This window comes from Rhododendron vialii, chromosome 10a, assembly GCF_030253575.1.
Source record: "Rhododendron vialii isolate Sample 1 chromosome 10a, ASM3025357v1".
Lineage (NCBI taxonomy): Eukaryota > Viridiplantae > Streptophyta > Magnoliopsida > Ericales > Ericaceae > Rhododendron > Rhododendron vialii.
Genome location: NC_080566.1, coordinates 27,814,962 through 27,836,989, shown reverse-complemented (window position 1 = coordinate 27,836,989; position 22,028 = coordinate 27,814,962). Strand labels below are relative to the sequence as shown.

The following is a 22,028-nucleotide window of genomic DNA, read 5'->3' as shown; positions in this document are numbered from 1 at the left end:
CTATCCTAAGGGAGCTGGTTTGTGCTTAGTGGCAAGGGATTCCACGCGATCTTTGGTTTACAGCCCTCCTCTCCGGCCATGCTGCCTTGGGTTCCATTCAATGGCCATCCTGGTGTGTTTTGGTGGAGGGCGCGAGCGTGCATTGCTTTGGCTTTGGTGGCTACAGATGGAGTGGGGTTGTGGTTGATGTGTTGTTGAATGGTGACACAGGTGCGATGTCGGCTGGATCTGGTTTGGGTGTTTGTTTCCAGGGGTTTTAGGAGCGGCGACGGCGGTGGTGGGTCTGGGGTGGAGTTTTGCAGTTGTATAGGTTTAGGGTTGCTTTTTTTTTCTTCAAGTTTTGGAGGTTTGCTCTCTCGCATTTTGCAGGTGTTTTGGGGGGTTTCTGAGGTGGTGGTGTTGGTGGTTTGTGGCCAGCAGCGATGGCGGTTTGGCAGCTAGGAGGTTGATTGCAGTGGAGCAAGGCAGATGGTGGTGGCATCTCAAGAGGTAGTTTCACGGTTCGGCAGTTTCACAGCTGGTGCACGGCGGATTACGATGGGTTGACTAGTAATGGAGGGGTTTCTCTGCAGCTTTGGGGCAGCAAACAAGGGCTGGTTTCCCGGGTTTCGGGAGCGGGGTGTTGCGTCTTCATTGTTGGCGCCTGTTTTTAGGTGCAATTGACAATTAGGGGTGTTTTTTAGGGTTTCGGATCTAGACTTGGCCAAGTTTTGTTGATTTCTTGCCAACGTTTGGGTCTAGAGTATCCTTAAGTTAGTAATTTCTCCTTCGGGTGCCTTTGTCCTTTTAATCTTTTTTAATCTTTGTATCTTTTCAGAGATTAATAAAATTCTTTTGCTGAGGAAAAAAAAATCCCTAAACTCTTGGTAGAGCTTCCCTAGCAGTCTTTACTTGCATGGTAATACACTAGTGTTATTTCGATAGCACGTCAACTCTTGCTCATTGGCAAAAGATTATTTTGAGCATAACTTGACTGATAATTTGTAAAGGTGCCATCAATTTTGGAAACAAATTCATAAGCATTGTCTAAGAACACTTGACCAAATCAACCAACAACTGAGCATAGCTTGACAAAAAATGTATGCTCTTAAGCAGGAATTTACCAAGGCACTTCACAAGGCAAGCTCTGTTAGACCACAAAAAATAGGAGGCCATGGCTTTGTCACTTACAGCAAAGCACGACCAAAGTTCTGGTTAATATTCACCATAGATACCCCACCTCATTAGTAGCAGTTTTTTTTTCAAATTCCTGAACCATACATCAATCCCCAAACAAAATACGCATAAACAAGTTCTACATGAGCCACCATTGTTTGCCAAATACAGTTCCAGAGAGTTTTCACATCAGGGAACCCAAAAATGCAATAGTACTGTTTCTTGTATCTTAGCAATCCAATAGTAGGAATCATAGAAAAAATGTAGATGACGACAAATGAACATAAGAAAAGGAGATATGATTTCAATTTTATACCAAACCAAATATATGTTCCACATAAATTGGATACCATACAGAAGATAGATAGTGCTTCCAACCAAATAAAGGGATTAACTTTTTGATTAGTATGTCGTAGTCAACATAACTAATCAATTTAAGATAAAATCTTTGGACATCTTTGGTATAAGAGCTATTAAGTCAAGTAGTACTAAAGCTTCAAGGAACTACAAAGCACATCATCCTGTTGAAGAACAACAAGAGAAGCAATCGAGTGAAGATCAATATCTTACCTTTGGCCAAAACTGGAAGCAACCGATTGCTTAAAATCCATTTTTAAAGATTACGTTGACACCCTACCCGGTTGAAATTCCAGATATACCCTCCCACATATGGACAAAACAAAGGCCAAATAAAGGATACAAACGAAAAACCTCAAAAGTCCGAGAAGGACATGACGGTAATCAGGCATTTGAGCTGAAATGACTTGTATACCCCTCCACTTAAGGGACTCAATGAGAAACAAACCACACAACCTATAATTGAGCTAAGGGCAGTCTCAGAACTTTGGGCCAAAGAGCAAGCCATGTCTCAAGTTGGGCAATTGTACCTAATCCTGACTTATCCCACGTTTGGTTCTTGAAATGACTGACGGAATTATTAAACCCAGGATTAATTTTAGGGAGAGGATAATGCCACGACACATCTTTTTAGTGCCAGGACATGTTTTCTTCTTTTACTGCTATACCCTTACCTGCCGTAAAGCAAACTTTTCCACGTCTCTCTCTCTCTCTCTCTCTCTCTCTCTCTCTCTCTCTCTCTCTCTCTCTCTCTTCCCTGCCATTTTTGTTTCGGGTCTACAGAGTAGAGCAACCAAAGTCCTCTTGTGTTCCTGCTCACCTTGCCTTCAATCCTCATTGACTGCCGCCACATGGCCGAGTTTCAGCCACCGCCCCATTCTTTCTCTCTCTCTCTCTCTGTGTGTGTGTGTGTGTGTGTGTGTGTGTTGACTGTGTAAAAAAATAAAAACCTTGCTCCATTAAATCTCTTTCGATGCTTCAATTAAATCCCTGTCCCGAACCTAGGACAATGAATGCAAACGAATAATTACCAGAGAGTAGCAACAGTTTCCATGTGTTAAATTACAGAAATCTAGATCAGGATAGAAATTTGGTGATGACTGTATTGATAAACGTTGCCCGATTTAAATGATTAATCACCTTTTGTAATGAAGAAAGAAGAAAGGCATCTATCGACTCATAATCGGCGGCGCGGAGATGGGTTTGTATCCCAAAATGGGCGCAAAAGATATATGATCAATCACAATTCCATTGCCCTTTCCAATGGATTGGAATGAGAATAGAAAAAAGGAGCAAATGTGAGGGAGTTAGAAAGGGAGCAGGCAAAGACGTGTGTGGGTTTGTCAGAGAGAGATGAGAGACAAGGATTAGGGGTAGAACTATATAAAGACATGAACAAATCGTGGCACTAGTAAAAGTCTTCGTGGCGTTATCTTCATCCTAATTTTATCCCTATATGGAGGTACTATATTATCCTAGGGGGAGGTGGGATTACGTATGATTAACAAAGAAGGGATTGTTTTAAAAAATATTTTTATGATATTGAAATTAATTTCAAAAAGTATTTTTAGAATTATTTTCTTTAATATTAATTTCAGAAAATGTTTTACAAAAACTTTTCTAAATTACTCTTTTCAAAACATTCTTGTTTTTCAAAAAATATTTTTGTTAAAAAAATATACGAAAAAATGATTTCAAAAACTATTTTGTTTGAAAAATGTTTTCAAAAAACCCTTTTTTTTTCAAAAACTAGTTTTGTTTTCTTTCCAAAAATCGATTTTCAACTTTTTAAAGAAAATTGATTTTTTTCCAAAAATTAGTTTAAAAAAAAAACTTTTCCCCAATTGTTTTGTAATAGAAATGTTTCCCAATTTTTTTTTAATAATGTTTCTTTTTCAAAACTTTCTTTTTCCGAAAAAAAGTTTTTTAATTTAAAAAAACAATACTATTCCTTGTCCCATAATTAATCCCACGTGAATCAAACAAGAGATTGGGTGAAATTAATCCAGGACAAATATTTCAGAGACAATTAATCCCAGGACTGTTAATCCCATCATTTTTAGTCTGCGAATCAAACGAGGCCTTATACCAATCAGTTGGGGGAAATAGCATAATATGCAAAAAAAAAAAAATTCTAAAGTATACTCTTACCTTAGAACAAAGGAATTTAAATCCAATTGATCATTGTTCGAATTTGATAAGAACAATAATCAATTGAATTTTTCTATTTAAAAAAAAGACAAAAGTAAGCCAAAATATTTGTTTGTTTTGGATTATTTTTGTTTTTAGTGAACTTTTAGATATTTTGATTATAATTTTTAAACTCCTCTAGTCAAGACAATACCAATAATTTACAAAAAAAAAAAAAATTAAAAACTAAGAAATACGATTTTTTTAAAAAAAATAAAGACAAAAAAAGCAATCCACCTTTTTAATTTAGTCAGTTACTACATCTTATTGGAAAATAAAGGGAGATGATTTTCACATTTCTCTTTCTATAATCTGCATTTTTTGGTCTTATTTTGTCCTTGAATGTGGAAAAAAAAATATTTTAATAAATGCATAAATTCACGTGAATAAAAATAAAAATCAGTATTGAAAATATAAAGGGGTGAAGATCACTCCCCAAAATAAATCAAAGTAAAATTTTTTGGGTGAAGCGAAGTCATGGAAATCGGCCGAAAGATTTTTACCCAGTTAAGCAAAGACCCTCTCTCGCCCTCGGGCTCTCAGTGGGACTACTCTCCTCCATACTCGCTTGAATGTGGGCAAACACTCTAGGGTTTTCTCTCTCTTGCCTTGCATGGCAGCTCGTCTTTCAGCCATGTAAGCTTTTTCTCCCTCTGTGTGTGTGTGTGTGTGTGTGTGTGTGTGTGTTTATACGTTCTCAGTTCTATGTAATTTTCTGTTACACTTCACATGTGCTGATACGTTCTAGGGTTTTAAGTCGTTAGCTTTTGCTCTATTGAACGGTAATTCTGTTTCTGAACTTCGACATTAGGGTTTTATTTTTTCCAGGTTTACGTTGCTTTTTCTTTAAGTTGATTATGTTAAATATTTTTGAAATTGTGTTGTGCCCAATGCAGGCTTTGAATTTGAACTGGCCACACAAGAAGCCCCGATTCTTTATCTCATTTCGATGAACAAGTTTTTTAGGGACCACTGGTTGAGTCGAAAACTATTGCTATTGATTCTGAGTTGTAGGTTCAAGCTTGAGGCAAAATCACTTTGTATATGTAATCCATAGGTTAGGTCCAGGGGTGGAGCCAGGATTTCCTCGTGCGGTCTCAAGTGACAGCCTGCTTTCTATAGACGAACCTGCAGGGATAGAGGGACAATAAAACAACGGGTACACCATTTGCTGTACACCAAATATACACTGCTTTCTGTAGGACCCCGAGGATCCCACAAAAATGACCGGAGTTGCTCTATTTGTTTAAAACCCCTTTTTTAAAGGATCGCTGTTAGAAATCAACTTAGTCAGATATTGGTAAAGGCTTGATCGATTCTACGCTCAATTTGCTGACAGGAAATTGAGCAAAGAATTGATTAAGCCACTTACCGATACCCGACTAAGCTGATTTTTTTTACAGGTACCCTTAAAAAAAATGTTTTAAAAAATTGAGCGCTCCAATAATTTGTGTGGGACCCCAAAGTGGGTCCCACGAAATGCGGTTAATGTACACCAAATAGTGTACCCATAGCAGGGCTAAAGGAGGGAAGTGTAGGGGTGGGAAGGCCCGGGCCTCCCCCAACCTTGCTAGAATCAATCTCTGCATAGTATAAAATGTACACTAAATATCCATAAGGTATTATAACGGCCCTCCAAACATTCAAAAATAAAATGAAAAGGGGCTATGTAGTGGAAAAAATTACCCCCATTTATGTGTAGATGTATATTTTGCTAAGTATGAACAGGAAGTGGTTATATTTTTCTTGCAGAACATTATTCCTTAGTTTTCATCATTGAATTCTAACTATATGTAAGGAAAACTTAAATTCAACAACCATGATATGTGTGTGGAATTCTAGGTTCTAAGTTTTGGCCACCCCTGTACAGAAATCCTAGCTCCGTCCCTTCGAACCAAACGATAGACCGTCTTGAGTTTTAGATTTGTGTATTGCACAAGAATGCACATGGAAGTTTTTTCGACAACTTGAACGGCTGTTACTAGAATTAGTTTGTAGGAAAGGACTCAATCATATACTAAAGGAGAAAGTGGCCATGTTTAGAATAGAACCCTTGTATTTTGTCCGTACGTTGTTAAATAACTATGCAGAGGACTTGATCCTTTTCAAAACAACGTGATAACACTTTTTATTTGGTTCTCTCAAAATTATTCTTATTTTTTAGCTTTTGCATGTATATTATATTATTATGTCCCATGATGCAAGCAGAACAAAAATCCTATCTCTTATTTACTTCATATTGGTTGGCATAGTTTGACCAACATGGGGTATTTGGCATTTGGTTTTGTTTCTGGTAGCTATATGTGTTTAGTGGCAGTTTAGATTTGGGGGTGGTGGGGTGGGTCTTAGCTGCTGTTAACACATATAGTCTCAGCTGCAGTCGCACCGCGGCGGCAAGAACATATGACACAAGTTTCACCGATCCTTGGGCTTCCCCTTTTTGAGATTGATTTTTTGTAAGAAAACTTCTGCCTACCTACACTCTTATGGCGTGTAAAATCAGGTTATGATCTGTTTAATACATTTGTTACAGCATTCTCTGGTAATCATCACATATCACGATTTGGTGGTGTGTTTGATGAACTAGTTATGCAACATTACTCTGTTTGTGTATTCTTCCATTAGTTTTCACCCCGCAGGTTGATACTTAATCCTCTTGGCACTTGGTAATAGGATGGATACGTTCATTATGCTTAGTTCAGTGTATCTCTGTATGAGTACGTTAACTCAAATGCTAATATCATGTATGATATTATGATCTTCTGCAGTACATTCACAGAATTTTGGGAAGTGGTTACCAGATGCCTCCGGTAGTACTGTAGTAGCATATCCTCCTTAAATAAAAGCACCATTTTTTGTCATGGAGATTGGAGTTGTCTTGGCATTTTAGTGTGGAGGTTGAATCAATAATTTTTGGATTGCAACACAAGATTGCCTCAGACTTCAAGAGGTGAAGTGCTTTTGGATTGCAATATAGAAGTTTCATGGACTTCGGTGATGCCTGTTGACATTAATTTTATGCCAATCTACAGTTGTTCGTCAAAGAAGCTCTTGGAAAGACCTCCTCGGCTGCATTATAGTCTGTCTTGCTTCTGGATGACCTGTTCGACCATAAAAGTTGTGTGTTTGGAGGGATGAATTTTAAGAGTACGTAATTTCTGTGATAACTGGGAATTTTGTGATTGAAGTTGCGGAGAACTTGTAATATAGCACGTGTGTGGAACTTTCTACAGGCCGGAAATTGAAGATCGTGCAGTAGAAGATATGATTTCTTGGAACTGAGGTTTCTTATATTTTGAATCCCATAAGTCCTCGAGAAATTTTCTTACCTTTCCAATTTCTAGTGAATGAAGATTGGAACAAGCGAGGAACACCGAGGAGAGAGTGAACATAAGCTCTGCTTAAGCACTTAGCTTAAAAAAACAAATTCATAGTGTAGCCGAGCAAAGCGTACCAGTGTGAAGCCTGTGGATCGTCAAAAAGGGCGTTTTCCTGCTCTGCATAAATTTCTTGTTGCATCCTTTTACTCAACAAGGAGCGGGTTATGATATGTCAAGATGCTATTTGAAGAGATTTGAGGATATCCAGTGCAGTGCTTCCTATATTCATAATTGTTGGCATGTGAGGAACTCTTGGATGATATTTCAATGTATGACTCTAATTGGAAGTGATTTGTACCATTAACTTTGCATTAATAAATTTAATTTATCTTTTATGTCTAAGTACATAACGAAGGTTGAATTATGCATCATTCTACAGCTGGCGTGGCTTAAAGGTTGGTGGGAAATTGGGCTCTTGTGGTCATGTAGATCTATGGGATCGAGAGGAATTAACATTTGATCATAGTGGGTAAGTTTTTCATTCTAGTCTTGCCAATTATGTTTCTTTGGTCACTTAAGATTGAGTAGGAAAAGGTGTTAATTAAACTTGGTTGGTATAGTTTTGCGTTATAGGATCGTGAACCATGTATTATGGAGACGTACTTCTTTATTTGGGGGCTTAAGGCTAATATGCGGAGAATGCACGAGAATTATTCTTGTAGGCCATCTTTGATTGGTTAGACTAATGGTGAGGAGATATATGACTCCTTTGGAAGAGTAGTTCTACTGGACTAAGAGGGAGGGAATTCTCAATACCACATTCTCCTTATGATTGTATATCCCATGTTTTCTAGGGTATGTCATCCATCTAGTTGTTCAACGGATATTGCATCCAAACACTGTAAATGCAGTTCTGACTTCTCACAGGATTAACCCATTCCGTATGTCAATCCGTAAAACAAACAGACCCTTAGAGGTAAATGGAGGTTTGGTTTGTTTGGTTGTTTTATTTATTTTTTTTGTGGGCTTTTTTGAGCAATTTTACCTCATTGAAGCTGCTGCTCATTGAGGTTTTCTTGATCAAGTGAAAATATAAAATATTCTGCTTTAGGTTAAGTACTCTCTTCCCAAGGTTTAATGGATGGCTACCACATGGTTCATTGATAGTCTACCAAGTTCCTCAACTGTGCTTTTGCTAAACAGAGAGCTTCATCTTTGCAAATGCTCTCTTCTCATATGTCATCCAGAGTATTTTACTAGAAGTGCTCATCCATGGCAGCACGCCAACTGAAAATACATGAGACTTAAGTGAGTGAGTTTATTTGAAGACATATTAACTGAAGTGGATCCTTTATGGTGACTTCTTCACTGAAATGAAAGTGATCTGATTGATTCCCCATGATGTAGCAGAAATACCTTTATAGTAGATCTTGGAGGAGGCCAGTTAGAAGGTACAGCAGCTGTTCGAAACTTATCTTTCATGGTGTCATCAGTTATCAATTTCATTGTATTGATGGCACCTAAAGTCACCTTAGAGCAACAACATCAGCAGAGCTAAAGAGAAGATTTAGGTAAAATAGCTATGCAAACCTTGAAAATTCATGCTACACCAGAGTAGCAAAACCCCAAGGTAAAATGCATTTGTTGTTTTGGTTCGGCAGAAATACCTATCAACTGTAGCTATGTATAAATAAACAAATATTATTCTTCCCCTCTCTCTCCCTATCACTCCCTCATTCTCTCTCTACCCCTCTCTCTGTCTTTCCCTTTTAATATATTTTATAAGGATAAAGAGGTATAATAGAGAAGATTAGTGTGGGGTTGAGAGAGATTTGAGTAGGTAAAATAGAAAAAGTAGATTATTGAATAGGTAAAATACATTTCACTGGTGTACATGCTCTTAGGCCCTGAATTTGCAGAGGTAGAAGAAATTCTTGAACCTTACTTCTAAGTTGCAGACTTCCAGTATGGATTTTGGTTGGTTTCAAACTCACAGCAAAATCTCATCTCTTTGCTTATCTTGGGACCTTCCCTTGATTTATCCGCTTATTGCCACGGGCCCATGGTGCATGAACGCAACTGATGCACGAAGATGAAAGAGTTCATTTGGAATGCTACTTGCTAAACAGAAAAAGGAGTTCATGAGGATGAATACAAAACCAAACCAAACCGAATCGAGCTTAAGTCACAATCAATTGGGTCGGGTACATGAATCTATTTTCTCTATTGAGCCTCATTGAGCATTTTGTTACATGATACATGTTAAAGCATCCAACTCAAGACCAATTGGCAATGAATGGAGAGACTGTCTAGGCTCATATACTAGTTTTTGGAGGAGATGCTTAACTGATGTGGGACAAACTTCAACACTCTCCCGCACGTGCGACCCCTGACTCGCACGTGGAGAGGTAATGAAACGATCCATAACATATGGATCACACCAACGGTGCACGTATGGCATAAACAAGGGGGAACAAATTATCCGAAACACTAGCTCTGATACGATGTTAAAGCATCCAACTCAAAACCAATTGGCAATGAATGGAGAGGCTGCCCAGGCTCATATACTAGTTTTGGAGGAGATAATTAATTGATGTGGGACAATTTTCCACAATATCAACAAACTTAAATCCTTTCGAAATACTGCATCTAAAGTAAAAAAAATAAGATCGTTACCTGGAAATTAGTTTCAATTGTTCTAGTAATCACCACCTTTTGGGAAAGTAAAGGAATTAGATTTTCATGGTTTTGGCCTCTAACCCAAAATAAGAAGAAAATCACTCAAGAACAGTCCCAAAATGATCAATTGACAAGGATTTGACCAAGTAACTGACTTTAAGAAGATGGCAAGCACCAAAAGTACTTATCTAGAGTACAGGAAGTAAACTATCTAACAAGAAGTCATAACCAAAATTATAGGCACAAATATTTCCTGGTAGCAAAAGAAGACCTTTTCTTTTCTTTTCTTTTTTCTTTTTTTTTGGTGCAAAAAGAAGGCAATACAAGATACGACAAGATCATGATGCATATACAATCGCACAAATTTTGCTGGGCTTGGGCTCTATGTAGGACTAAATTATTTGATTTTGATTCTTATTTTTTTATTGATTCCCCAGCGCTTCCAAATGAGCAGCTTCTCTGATCCGCGCCCCCGCTTCGTGCAACTAGGGTTGACTCTGTCAATTTTGGGTGTACAATGGGTGGTGTGGTGCCAAATCTGAACCCATTGTTGGTTTACAATTGTTGCTGGTGTAATCCCTTTTCTTAAGAAGTGGAGGTGGCTTTTTGGTAGAACAAGAGCAGCTTAATAAGTTCCATTGTTGGTTTACAAAAACCTTTTATTGAGAGCTTTATTATGGGGTAGGGCTTGGGTTTGCAAATAGTACGATACTTATTCAGTCTTTAGCATAATTCGCATGGAGTCACTGGCCCCTTGGAAGCCCTAGTTTCTTTTTCCTTTTTTTTTCTTTCTAAAGCAGACTGACCTTGAGTCTTTACCGGGGATGTGATCTTAGTCACTGGAGTTTCTCTGAAGGGATATTTGCAGCCCAATCTTTGATCATATGTTTAACGACAATGTAATCGCAAGCAAATAGTGTATGGTGGAGATGAAGTATGCTAAATTGCATACCTTTAGATGTAACAATAGGTTTTGTTTGCAGAATGACAATTGAAAAATGGAAAATAATCTTATTTCCTAAGCAGCATGCAAACATTAATCTGCTGAGGACACTTGGTCAGACACGAACACAAACACGTTCCGCCACGCTCAAATAGTTGTCTAATTGTTTATTACATTTTCTAATCAAACATGTTGGGGACACGGTGAGGACATACTGGGAGTTCTTGTGAGGTCAAAATGCAATTGTAAAAATTTAGGGGCGGAAAATTGCCATGGGTGCTTAGTATTTTAGTATCTATTTGTGTTAATCCCTGTTTGCTCCCTAATTTGATAAAGATATTTTTTTACTAAGTTAAACAATGACAGATTATATGGTTATGATCATTTTTCTTGACGTGTCCGTGTCCATGTCGTGTCCTAAGTTTTCGAAAAATGATGTGTCTGTATATTCGTATTCGTTCTTCTTAGCATTATTTCCTTGGATTTTATTTACTATGTTTTTTCCCTTTTTCTGACTTCCCAGATTCAACTGCATTGAACTTAAGGAAGCTGTGCTGCTGTGTGTGTAAACGACATGAGCAGAAGCGGCAGAACACGTAGCTCAAAGTCGGATACAAAAGAAGATTACCCAGGAGATACACAGCATGGTATCAGGCGTCGGAAACCTGGGGATTCTTTTTGTTATAACAAATCACAAACCAGGAAACATTTCCCACAGCTTGATTGTGTTAGTGATTCAGAACGCAATGGTGTTGAATACAGTAACAAAAGTGACAGAGAATTTCCAGATGCCGCACTGGCATGGAATAGAGATGGAAGTTACAGCACAAAAATGTCACCTGGTCTTGAGGACCGGAGGCAACAATACCACAGTCACTCCCCTCGAACTGGTTTGGGCAGATCATACGGGTATTACCTATATCTTCACTAAAATATGCCGGATAACTTTTCAATCTGCGTTTAACTGGTGATGTCCTTGATTATACCTGGATTTGTGAGAGGCTCATCTGGTCTACCGTTTGTGGTATTTTGCGTGTGAGTGAAGAAGTATTTTCTATTCGAGCAGATAAAGTAGCCTTATCTATGATGCCATAATCCATATGGATGTTTAGAAATATTACTTGTGTAATTATTTCTAATCCATGGGTTCTGTTGTTGTTGTACTTGCATAGTTATTAAATAAAGAATGATAGCATTTGCTTCCTTTCCTCCATCTGACACAGCGGTGCGTACTGCTTCCTTTTCAATACGTAGCAATAGTTTGCAACTATTACCTTGAAACTAATGTTTTGAAACCCGGACCGTTGAGCAAACCAGAGAAGGGACCGGGCGGATGGGTCACGGTTGAACCGGAATCGAACTGTGATGTCGTAAATATATTTTAAAAATAATAAAAAATCTAACTAATTAGAATGAGCATATAAAAATATAGTACTTGCATAGAAAGCGTGGAAAAATAGACCTATCCTTTATTATTTGGAGTGAAAGGAGGTGGAATTGAGTTGGTTGAATTCTGGACTTTGTTCCAATCCCACATAGGTGGGTTTTCAAACTCTAGGAAGCTCCTCTATCTATAAAAGGTTACATATTGCTACTCAATTTCCACTACAGCTGGCAGGGTGCAGGTGCCTGAGCTACGCTCCCAGATGTCATGGTCAATTATTTGCCCTTAAAAGTCCACATTTAGTTAAAAAAGTTTCCGATCTGGGTCGAATGACCCAGTGTTCTTCCGGTTCAACCGGCTAATTTGAACGGTTATTGCTTTAGAGGCCGGTTCTTAAGGAACGGTTTTAGAGCATATCCAGACCGGATGGAGAGCTGGTTGACGGTTCAACTGGCCGGTTTGGTCCGGTTTTTAAAACATTGCTTGAAACACTTTCCTTGGCAATTTTTTACGTTTTTGGCAGGCGGAGTTTAAAAAATGTGCTACACCTGTGTTCCAATATGGTTAATTTAGCGATCAAAAGAGTCCCAAAGTGTTTCCTATCAATTTCCTTAACATTGTGCCTTGGTGGAAAGATTACAATGTAAGGAACTAAAAAGCTAGGGAGTGGAGCTTTAACAAGACAGCATGTTAAAAAGAAAAAATCGGTCTGAATGCTTCTAGAAATGTGTTTTACATGAATAGTTAGAAAAATGTTTTAAAATATCTTTACCTCATGACATAAGGACGTTTTAGTATTATTATATATAGAAGACTACTCCAGAATTTAGGGCACGTGGCGTACAACGTGCCCTTTCCCGTTTCTCGTACCGGAACAATCTATGTTCCAGGTAATGTAGGTTTGCAAATTCTGTATTATCTAGTTTACAAAATTCTCTCTTTGGCTTTCTGATGATTGAAAAACAGTTTGTTCTGTGGTGGTTTCTGGTTATCTTTTGCAGGAGTCGGAGCAGGAGCAGGAGTCCGCCAGGTGGTCTTAGCCGGGAATCAGGAGTGCATGGAAGAAATAATGCAGCTCAAACTTGTAGAGATTTTGCTGCCGGTAGATGCAGGAGAGGTGATCATTGCCCATATCTTCATCAAGGTGACAGAGAGTACGAGGATAGGAGATGTACTGATGAGGGTTGGACAAATAGCTGGAAAAGTAGAGACAAGATGGAAGATAGGAGGGAGTACTTGCAGAGTATAGGGAGATCTAATGATCTCTGCAGTGATTTTATTAAGGGCAAGTGCTATAAGGGCAAATCTTGCCGATTTTCTCATAATGTTGCTTCAGGTAAAGATTCCGGGAAAGAAGTGTTTCTAGGAAGGGAAAATTTCGGAAGTAGACATGCATGTTTTGACCACAGTAGGTTGCAGGAACCCGATAAGAGAGGTGATATCCCTTGCATATATTTTGCTGTGGGAAATTGCCGCAAAGGGAAATTTTGCAGATTTTCTCATGATGGCAAGACTGAAAATCCCAATGACAAGTCACAGGATGATTGGAGGAGGCCAAGCAGCGATTCAGATGTTGTGGAACAAACAGGAGAACATCTAAGGCAGAGAGGCGCAATTCTGTCGGACCATGCAAAGTTGCTTGAGTGGGATGAAGACATATATGGAAAGGTTGGTGCTCATGAACACAGAGATGCTACATATCCTAGGGATGGTAGATGGGTGGGTAGTTTTAACATTGGGAACAGATCATTAGGTCACCCACCAAATAACAGTGGAGCAGTAGATTGCAATCATACGGAGTATCTCCAGCCAAACAACAGAACTACTGCTGGTTCAGGTGGCGTTGAATCAAATGGTGCTGAAAGTTGGTTTGCTGATATGGAAGTTTCGTCTCCATGGAATTCTAGGCAATCTTCAGGCCATGTTGTTAAAGAAGAGAGTGGTCAAATAGGCCAGACAACATTTAAATCTTTTCAAATGTATGAACAAAACATAACAGGGGAAATGTTAGGCCAGAAACATCAAGCTATTGCAGCTACGCCATCAATGACATCTGACAATGTTTATTTCCATTCAACAAAAGTTTCGAGAGAAGATGCAGGTTCTTTTGCAACTAGTGATTGTCCTGTGTCAAACGTTGATCCAAAATATTCTGCAATGGAACAGAATGGTCATTGTTCAAGGGAGTGTCTTCAGCCAAAAGATGAAAGTATTGCAAGTTTGGTTGTCTGTGAATTAAAGGGTGCTCAAGATTGGTTTGCTGATATGGAAGTTTCTTCCCCATGGAATCCTGGGCAATCTTCAAGCTGCATTCTTAAACAAGACAGTGGTCAAATTGCCCAGACAACACAATCTGTAGTTCCTACTCTGCCGTCTTTACAAACGGATCTACAAGTCATAACTGGGGAAATGTTTGGTCAGAAGCATCAAGTTGTTGCAACTATCCCACCAATGGTATCTGGAAAATCTTATTTTCAATTGAAACCAAGTTCAAAGGAAGACCCAGGTTCTATTTCAAGTGATTATCCTGTTCCAAGCACCTTTCCAGGAGGACAAAATCAGCATACATTACCTCTTTATGGTCCTAGAGGTAAAATTACTATCAGTGCAGAAAATCGACCACTTTTTGAGGATGGAAAATCACTTGGCAAACCTGATGCTGTAAGTGGTAACAAATCAGGACTCCCTACTAAAATTTTACCAACTCAAAACATTTTAAGCAGGGAGCAACTTTCACAATTTGCCAACCTTTCAGCTTTGTCTCAGTTACATGGAAATGTTCACCAACTGCCTCATTTAGGTTCTGTTCCCAATCCCCCAAAGTCAATTACAAATGTGTCGCCCAGTTCCGTTACTGGTTTTGATAGGCAGTATGATCCTCTAATTGATAGCATTGAGCCAGTTCAATGCCATAATAACCTAACCCTTGGAGAATTATTGCCAAGTCCTTCGGAAGGAAAAGTCATTGTTGGTGATCAACGAGAAGTACCATCAAAAGATTTATTGTCTTCTCCTACTGTTGAGGGAAACAATGGAACGACAGTGGAGGAAAGCAAAAAAGCACAGGAGAATGGGTCATTGGAGAATGTGAATGGAGATGGTAGGATTGATGAAGGCGAGAAAAAGAGTAATGGGAAGGCCATCCGGGCATTTAAGTTTGCACTTGCGGAGTTCGTTAAGGAGATTCTGAAACCAAAGTGGAAGGAAGGTGAAATTAACAGAGAGTCATACAAGGCTATTGTGAAGAAAGTGGTTGATAAAGTGACTGGAAGCGTCCAAGGGGCTCATATTCCTCAGTCCCAAGAGAAAATTGACAATTATCTCTTATCTTCAAAGCTGAAGGTCACCAAACTTGTAGAGGTTAGTGCAAATGACTTTTGCCTTGGCTGTGACATAGAAATTTCAGCGGCAGGTGTGTCAGAAAGAAATTGCTTCACCTTCATAGTGATATAATAACTGCATATATACAATTTTGGCGTAAGAAGCATGGGCGACGTGTCATGTCCGACATGTGTCGAACACTTCTAGGATACTCATGGACATGTGTCTCGTACTCTCTTTTTTTATTTTTCTTGTCCACTGGTAAGGAATAAAAATCTTAGTTCATACATGTGTCTGACACCTTTTTGTAATCTATCTAACACTTCTTCGGTGTCCATGACTAGAACATCAATACGTGATGACACTTCTTAGACACTTTGCTAACAATCGATATTCATAATTGTGGAATTTCCCAAATTGCTATCTTTTTTTTGATAGGCAAAAGTAACATTTTATTAAGAAACTTGACAGAGGGTACATCAAGTTGGGGGAAGGGGAGGGGAATCCAACCAAATATTGGATGAAAAAAAACAAACAAACACAGTTGGGACTTGGGACAAAGCCACAACACCCCATGGGCTAAGCCCAAAACACCTAAAAGGGCTCAACCCATACACAAATGGACCAAACCCAGCCCAAGAACCCAAACCTAACCTTAATCTGAGCCGCTTCAATCACCACCACCACCACCATTCAGATCCACCGCCGCCGCCACTGCCACAAACGACCATAACAGCCACCACCACCAGACGACGACAATCCGGTGACCCGCTCCACTGCGAGTCCCACTAGATGCTGGTCCCCAATAATGACTGCCAAGAAACCGTCGATTCGGTCCTCACAAATGACCTGTTGAACCGGCACCTGAGCTTCCAAACGCTGTCGCTAAGCCACCGCATGCTGCCACATCACTAGAACTCCATGACCACCACCACTGGCCGCAAAGCCTCCACTTAGCCGTTAGGCCGGAACCGAAAACGCGCAAGAGCAGAGAATGGCGGGAGACCTTGCTGCTACGCCACCACCAGCCGCCACAGCACCTTGCCATTAGGACAACCGGTTACCCCCATAAGTGGTAACCGGCGGGCGAACGGTGGCCCAAGATGAGATGCAACAGGGAGAAAATGGCATCGCAAGCTGTGGAGAGAGAAGCAAAAGCATTCTAGGGAGAGAGAGAGAGAGAGAGAGAGAGAGAAGAAGAAGAAGAAGAAGAACAGAGGAGAAAGGGAGGAGAGAAAGGAGAGAAGAAGAAAGGGAAAGAGGAGAAGGGAAGAAGAATGAGGAAGCTGAAACCCTAAGAGTGTTTTTGTATTCTAGAGACAGAGGAGAGAAAAATCTAGAGAGGAAAAGAGGATGGAGTTTCCCAAGTTGCTATCTTACGAGCTGGAACATACGAGTGCCAAGACTGTGTTATTAGAAGTTCACTTATAATTTCTTGAGAAATGCAAAAGGTACGCCCATGAATTAATGAAGAGGGTTCAGGATGGGGATGGAAACGTTTGAGTTTGATCAGCGCTCTAGGAAATTCTGCACTGTAAGAAACAGAAACCAGAATGAAATTTCACAACATGAAATTAAACTCTTACATCGAAACAAAGCCTGATACTCTCAAACCAACATTTCGCATATGTCAACTTGTAGGAGGGATCTAAAACAACAGGTACAAACAACATATTCATTCATCTTGCAAACATTTCCTAATATTTGTTAAAATTTATTTTTGCATCTCCTCCGCAATGAACTTTAGAAGAAAAGCCCCCATTTCCCATAACTGATCTATAAAACCATCAAATGAACTCCACAAAAATAGAATTAGAAGTAACTTGCGAAAATTTCGAAAACGCTAAGGGTGCGTCATTAAAAAGTTCAAGGAATTTCACGAAAAATATCTAACCTTGTCCAATCTTCTTATACTGAATCCCCCAAGCCAGCCTTTGTCCAATTCCATCAACCCTGACCCCATCCTCCTTACCTTGATTCTTTGTGAAACTGGAGACAATTGAAGTCTTCACGTCTAGCCATTCAAAGACATTTTGAAATTTGTCAGCCCTTTTCGACATCATGCAGGTACATCTAAAACTAACAACTCTTGCTTTCAATCCCCTCTTTTCGGGCTTGTAGCTTAAATGTTGCAACCCTAGATGGAGAGGATTTTACGTATCTCACGACATTGAACTTTTACTATTCATTTACCTGTGTCATACTAACCAGCACAAGACAATTTAATGTATGAGAATACCACCTCACATGCAAAAAATCGAGTACCTTTCGATGCTTAGTCGTCTTTTTCATTAATTGATTCAAACAATTGGTAGAGCTGGCATTATCAGTCGTGCCTGTAAGTATCTTATCGATGCGCCAATCTAGAAAACACAATTCAATTTTCATCCAAGTGCCTCACCTTTGTGGTTTTCAAACTAAATAGAAGGTTAGAATTCTGTTGTACTGTTGTCACTATCATGAAGTGTGCAGTAAGACACATGTAAATTCAAAATTTGCAAGGAAGTCCATGTGTCTGTGATTTTGCAAACCCGTTGATCCTGAAGGACACGTTTCAGATTTTTCTCCTGTTTCACATGTACACTGAAAGTTGAAACAATCTCTGGCAATCCTAATCCAGGTGGGGATACAGGTGATATAGATATCAAATCTATCTCCTCTATGCAAGGTGGTGAACCATCGCGGTGGCATTGAACCATCCATTGAGATCAACACGGTTGATTCCGTGTATCCTATTCAAACATACCTCCTAGCCAGAATCAAAATCTACATTGTACCCATTTCGGTCATTGCCTTTTTTTGGCACTCTGACTCTACATTGTACCCATTCAGTCATAGCCTTTTTTGGCGCTGTTGCTACCTCTTCAATCATTAAACCCTCAATTCTGTCTTGCCCCAGCCCTTCAAAGCTACAAATGGAGACAGTTCTATTGTAACCTTGATCAGCAAACCCATCTTCGTTCAACTCTTTCCTGGATATACCATAAAACATCTAGGTTATGGTTCTGCTCTCCCCAAAAAAGATCTTGTTCTAGGGTTCGATATTCTCCATTCCCTAAACATGGTTCTTGGAATTGAATGGTTAAAAGATACGAAATTGGGCGAACACCCCTTGTGGTTTGCTCGATGAGCAGATACACCTCTCACCTTCAATTATCAGCAGATTCAGCACATAAATCCCTGTAGATTGTGGACTCATTCACACCGTTATATTTTCCATCTAATTTGAGTGAATTTTGTAAATTGACGTAAATATCCTCATATTCTTTCTTGAATCTTTTGAGCTCATAAATCTATGTATGGCCCTGTGTCGGGGAAGGTTGTTGAGAACTTGTTTTCTGACCTTTATTTTAGAGTTGCAAGAAGATTTTGATTGAGGCACCAATTCTATAAAACTTTGCTCCAAACTTTTTCTTGGAATGTTGTGAGCCATGAACAAAACAGTTGGATTATTGGCTCATGTCTTCCTTATTCAGTGATGACATATTGTGTTTAGTTAAAAGATATATTTCAAGCTTTCTTGAAAATTCTCATTCTCAATGGACTAGATGAAAACATGTTTTGCTTACAACCCTTGTATCCCTTTCTTTGCAGGCATATGTGGAGAAACAGCAGAAGATAAAAACATAAAGCTCTCACACTGCCTTTCTCCGAGCGCCCCCCCCACTTTTGTCTTCCCTTTTCTTTATTTTTTTCTTCTTCTCTATTTTAAACTATAATATACGGCAAACGGATAAAGCTATTTCGTGCATATTCAAGGTTTTTTAGCCTAAAAATATATATCTCTCTCTCTCTCTTGCACGTGCGAGCATGTGTGTAATGTATTGGTTTGGAAACAGTTCAGCCAGTCTTTGGACCCCTGCGAACGCGTACATTAGTGTTCATTCATAGCTTCTCTTCAAGATGTTGGTAATTTGTTTTTGGTGCAACTGTTCTCAGTGTTCACTCTGTGTTGTGAGAGTGTGCAAAGAGAAGTGACTTGTGGACTAGCAGAAAATGTCTATGCGAAATTTTGGCAAGCTAAAGTACAAGTGACTTTGTGATTCATGAATTACAAGTGTTGCCTGAAGTTTGTCAGAGTTTGGTTGTATTTTACACTTTCTGCTTGTCGGAGTTGGTTAAGATTGACAACTAGGGTAGTGATTTTTACACTCCCTTTTTTTATAACCACATTTCCTTTTTGTCTTCTTGTGATGTAAATTTACTATGCTATCCTTTCAAGTGAGAGTATACAAATGACAGGTTAATTTTGTAAATTTAGATCACAAGATGACCAAAAGGGAGTGTGATTATAAAAAAGAGTGAAAATCAATTACCTTACCATTATTGTTGGGAATTCATTTTCGCACTCCAAAGTGTACTCTTTGTACTCCAAAAGTGGATTGCGAAAATCAATTGCCTATAGGAATTGATTTTGCGCTCCACTTTTGGTAGTGCAGATCAATGGTAATTTTATAGTGCGAAAATCATTATTCTTATTGTTGTACTATCATACTTCATGTGTTCGTTGTATGGGTAAAAGTAGTGTTCAGAAAAATAGAAGTGAAAAACGGCTTTGAAAAGATGCAGCTGTGAAGTGTTCACTCTAACTGTGGGATTGTAAATTGAGTAGTGGAGTTGGGCTTGCTTGGAAGATCTCTAGTTATATTGTTACAACATGAGATTGGCTGTATGGATACGGTAAACGTTCAATGTTGATGAAAGAACAAAAATGTAATGGACGCAGATGTATGTGCACATACATTGTCCGGAACGGGTTGATGCGTGTCAGCTCGACGTCTATTGTGTGGGACACATGTGCATCGGACACTTCCGAACTAAAATTGATATGTGCATATCAATCTGCATTTGTGGCATTTCTCATAAAAGAGGGGATTTAACTAGGTGCAAATTAATGAATGATATTTTTGGTTTAATACAAATACATGATGGTCTATCCGTATAAGAAATAGTAAGTGATGGTTCATCTTTCTTTCTTTCTTCTTTTTTAAAGTTCAATGATAAATGGTGAAAATGAATGCCCTGAATTTTAATTTATTTTTTTAAATTTCTTTGCTTAATCATTCTACAAAAATCATAGTCATGGACCACCCGGGGGAGGTATATAGTCTTTACGCTTTTCTGGTGCAAAAGTTTTCTTTGGAGTAACACTATAAATTGGGAACTGTGCTACACACACAGCAATCTGTGTACAGATTGTGCACAGATTTCGTTGTGGGACCCACCACGGGTCCCACACAAATCATCTGAGCCGTTCATTAAATGTAAAATATTTTTTCAAGGGTCTTCATGAAAAATAAGCTCAATCTAATACCTATAGGTGCTTCATCCAACCATCTAACTTTTCATTCAGATTTCCGGATAAATGAAAAGTTATATGATTGGATCGAGGACCTATAGGTATCGGATTGAGATTATTTTTTACGGGGACCCTTGAAAAAATGTTTTACATTTAATGAACGGCTCGGATGATTTGTGTGAGACCCGTGGTAAACCCCACAACAAAATCTGTGCACAGATTGTATGTGTGTGTAGACTTTCTGATAAATTGGGTTGTATATTTCTAAACAATGCTGCTACAGGTACCGATTGGTACCATACTGATGGGTACTGAAGGTTACGCGGGATCCACTATGGTTCCCACACAAAAAATTTGAAAAGCGAGTGGGCATTGCAAAAAATCAGCTCAATCCGATATGTATAAGTGCTCGATCAAATCTTCCCATTTTTCATCCAATCTTTCCCATATTTGCCGAATTTTCAAAAATGTCGAGCACCCATACATATTGGATTGATCCGATTTTCTGCGATGCCCACTTATTTTTTTTTTTAAATTATTGCACGGCTCGGATTTTTCGTGCAGCATCCATAGTGGGCCCCGCATGGCCGTCGGTACCCATCGGTCCCTTTAGCTTTTTTGTATGTCTAGAGGTCAATGAAGTGGGTTTATAATCGATGAACCTAATATTCTTGCAAGACTATTTCACAAGAGGAGATTTCCCCAACAAATAGGGTTCATTAACGAACGGAATGAGTGAACAATCATTGTCCAAACTTGTTTTGAAAATTTAACGAGCTTAAAAAACGTTGACTTTATTTCCTTCCTTCACGTTGTCTTTAAATGCATCAATAGGCATATGTCACCCAAATAAAAGGAGGTTTTATTTTTTTTTAACTCAGTGCATATTAATGGTGATTTTTGTTTTTTTTGGTATAACGCAAAATAGATGATGGTCTTTTCTGTGAATATGGGTCCGTAGCATTCCTCATGAAAGAGGGTTTTCTATTTTCTAACTTATTAGTGCAAATTACGTACGTACCCACAAAAAAAAAAAAAACTTAGTGCAAATTAATGATAGTATTTTTTGGTCTAATGCAAATAATTAAATGATGGTCTTTTGAAAGTGAAAATAAGTGGTGAGTATTTTTAAAGTTCAATGATAAGTGGTGAAAATAAATGCCTGATTATTTTTTATTTTTTTCGCGACCATGCATCGATCATTTTATGAATAAATAGTTATGGACCACCCAGGGGAGGGCTTAGGCCATCTAGTGTCTACCCTTTTCTAGTGCAATAGTTTCCTTTTGAGTAACACTCTCTAATTTATTGACGGAGTTTATATTTACAAAATACAAAAATATTGGAATAGTTTGCCAAATTAGCGAAAAAAAATAGATT

The 22,028-nt window shown here is 38.7% G+C and overlaps 1 protein-coding gene across 9 annotated transcripts; it reads left to right on the top strand.

Annotated features, from left to right (window-relative positions):
• Nucleotides 1-4,142: 4,142 nt before the first annotated feature.
• LOC131303792 (uncharacterized) lies at nucleotides 4,143-19,439 on the top strand. 9 transcript variants are annotated; one of them, XM_058330813.1, is made up of 7 exons: nucleotides 4,155-4,338; nucleotides 6,471-6,652; nucleotides 6,735-6,849; nucleotides 6,936-7,351; nucleotides 7,462-7,551; nucleotides 11,168-11,553; nucleotides 13,030-15,638. In XM_058330813.1, the coding sequence occupies exons 6-7, from the start codon at nucleotides 11,219-11,221 to the stop codon at nucleotides 15,479-15,481; spliced, it is 2,787 nt and encodes a 928-aa protein (XP_058186796.1). In that variant the 5' UTR covers nucleotides 4,155-4,338; nucleotides 6,471-6,652; nucleotides 6,735-6,849; nucleotides 6,936-7,351; nucleotides 7,462-7,551; nucleotides 11,168-11,218; the 3' UTR covers nucleotides 15,482-15,638. The 9 variants fall into 9 exon arrangements, with proteins under 9 accessions (XP_058186794.1, XP_058186802.1, XP_058186796.1 ...); XM_058330816.1 differs by having other exon boundaries at nucleotides 4,159-4,338; nucleotides 7,047-7,351; XM_058330811.1 differs by having other exon boundaries at nucleotides 4,143-4,338; nucleotides 6,735-7,351.
• Nucleotides 19,440-22,028: the final 2,589 nt, after the last annotated feature.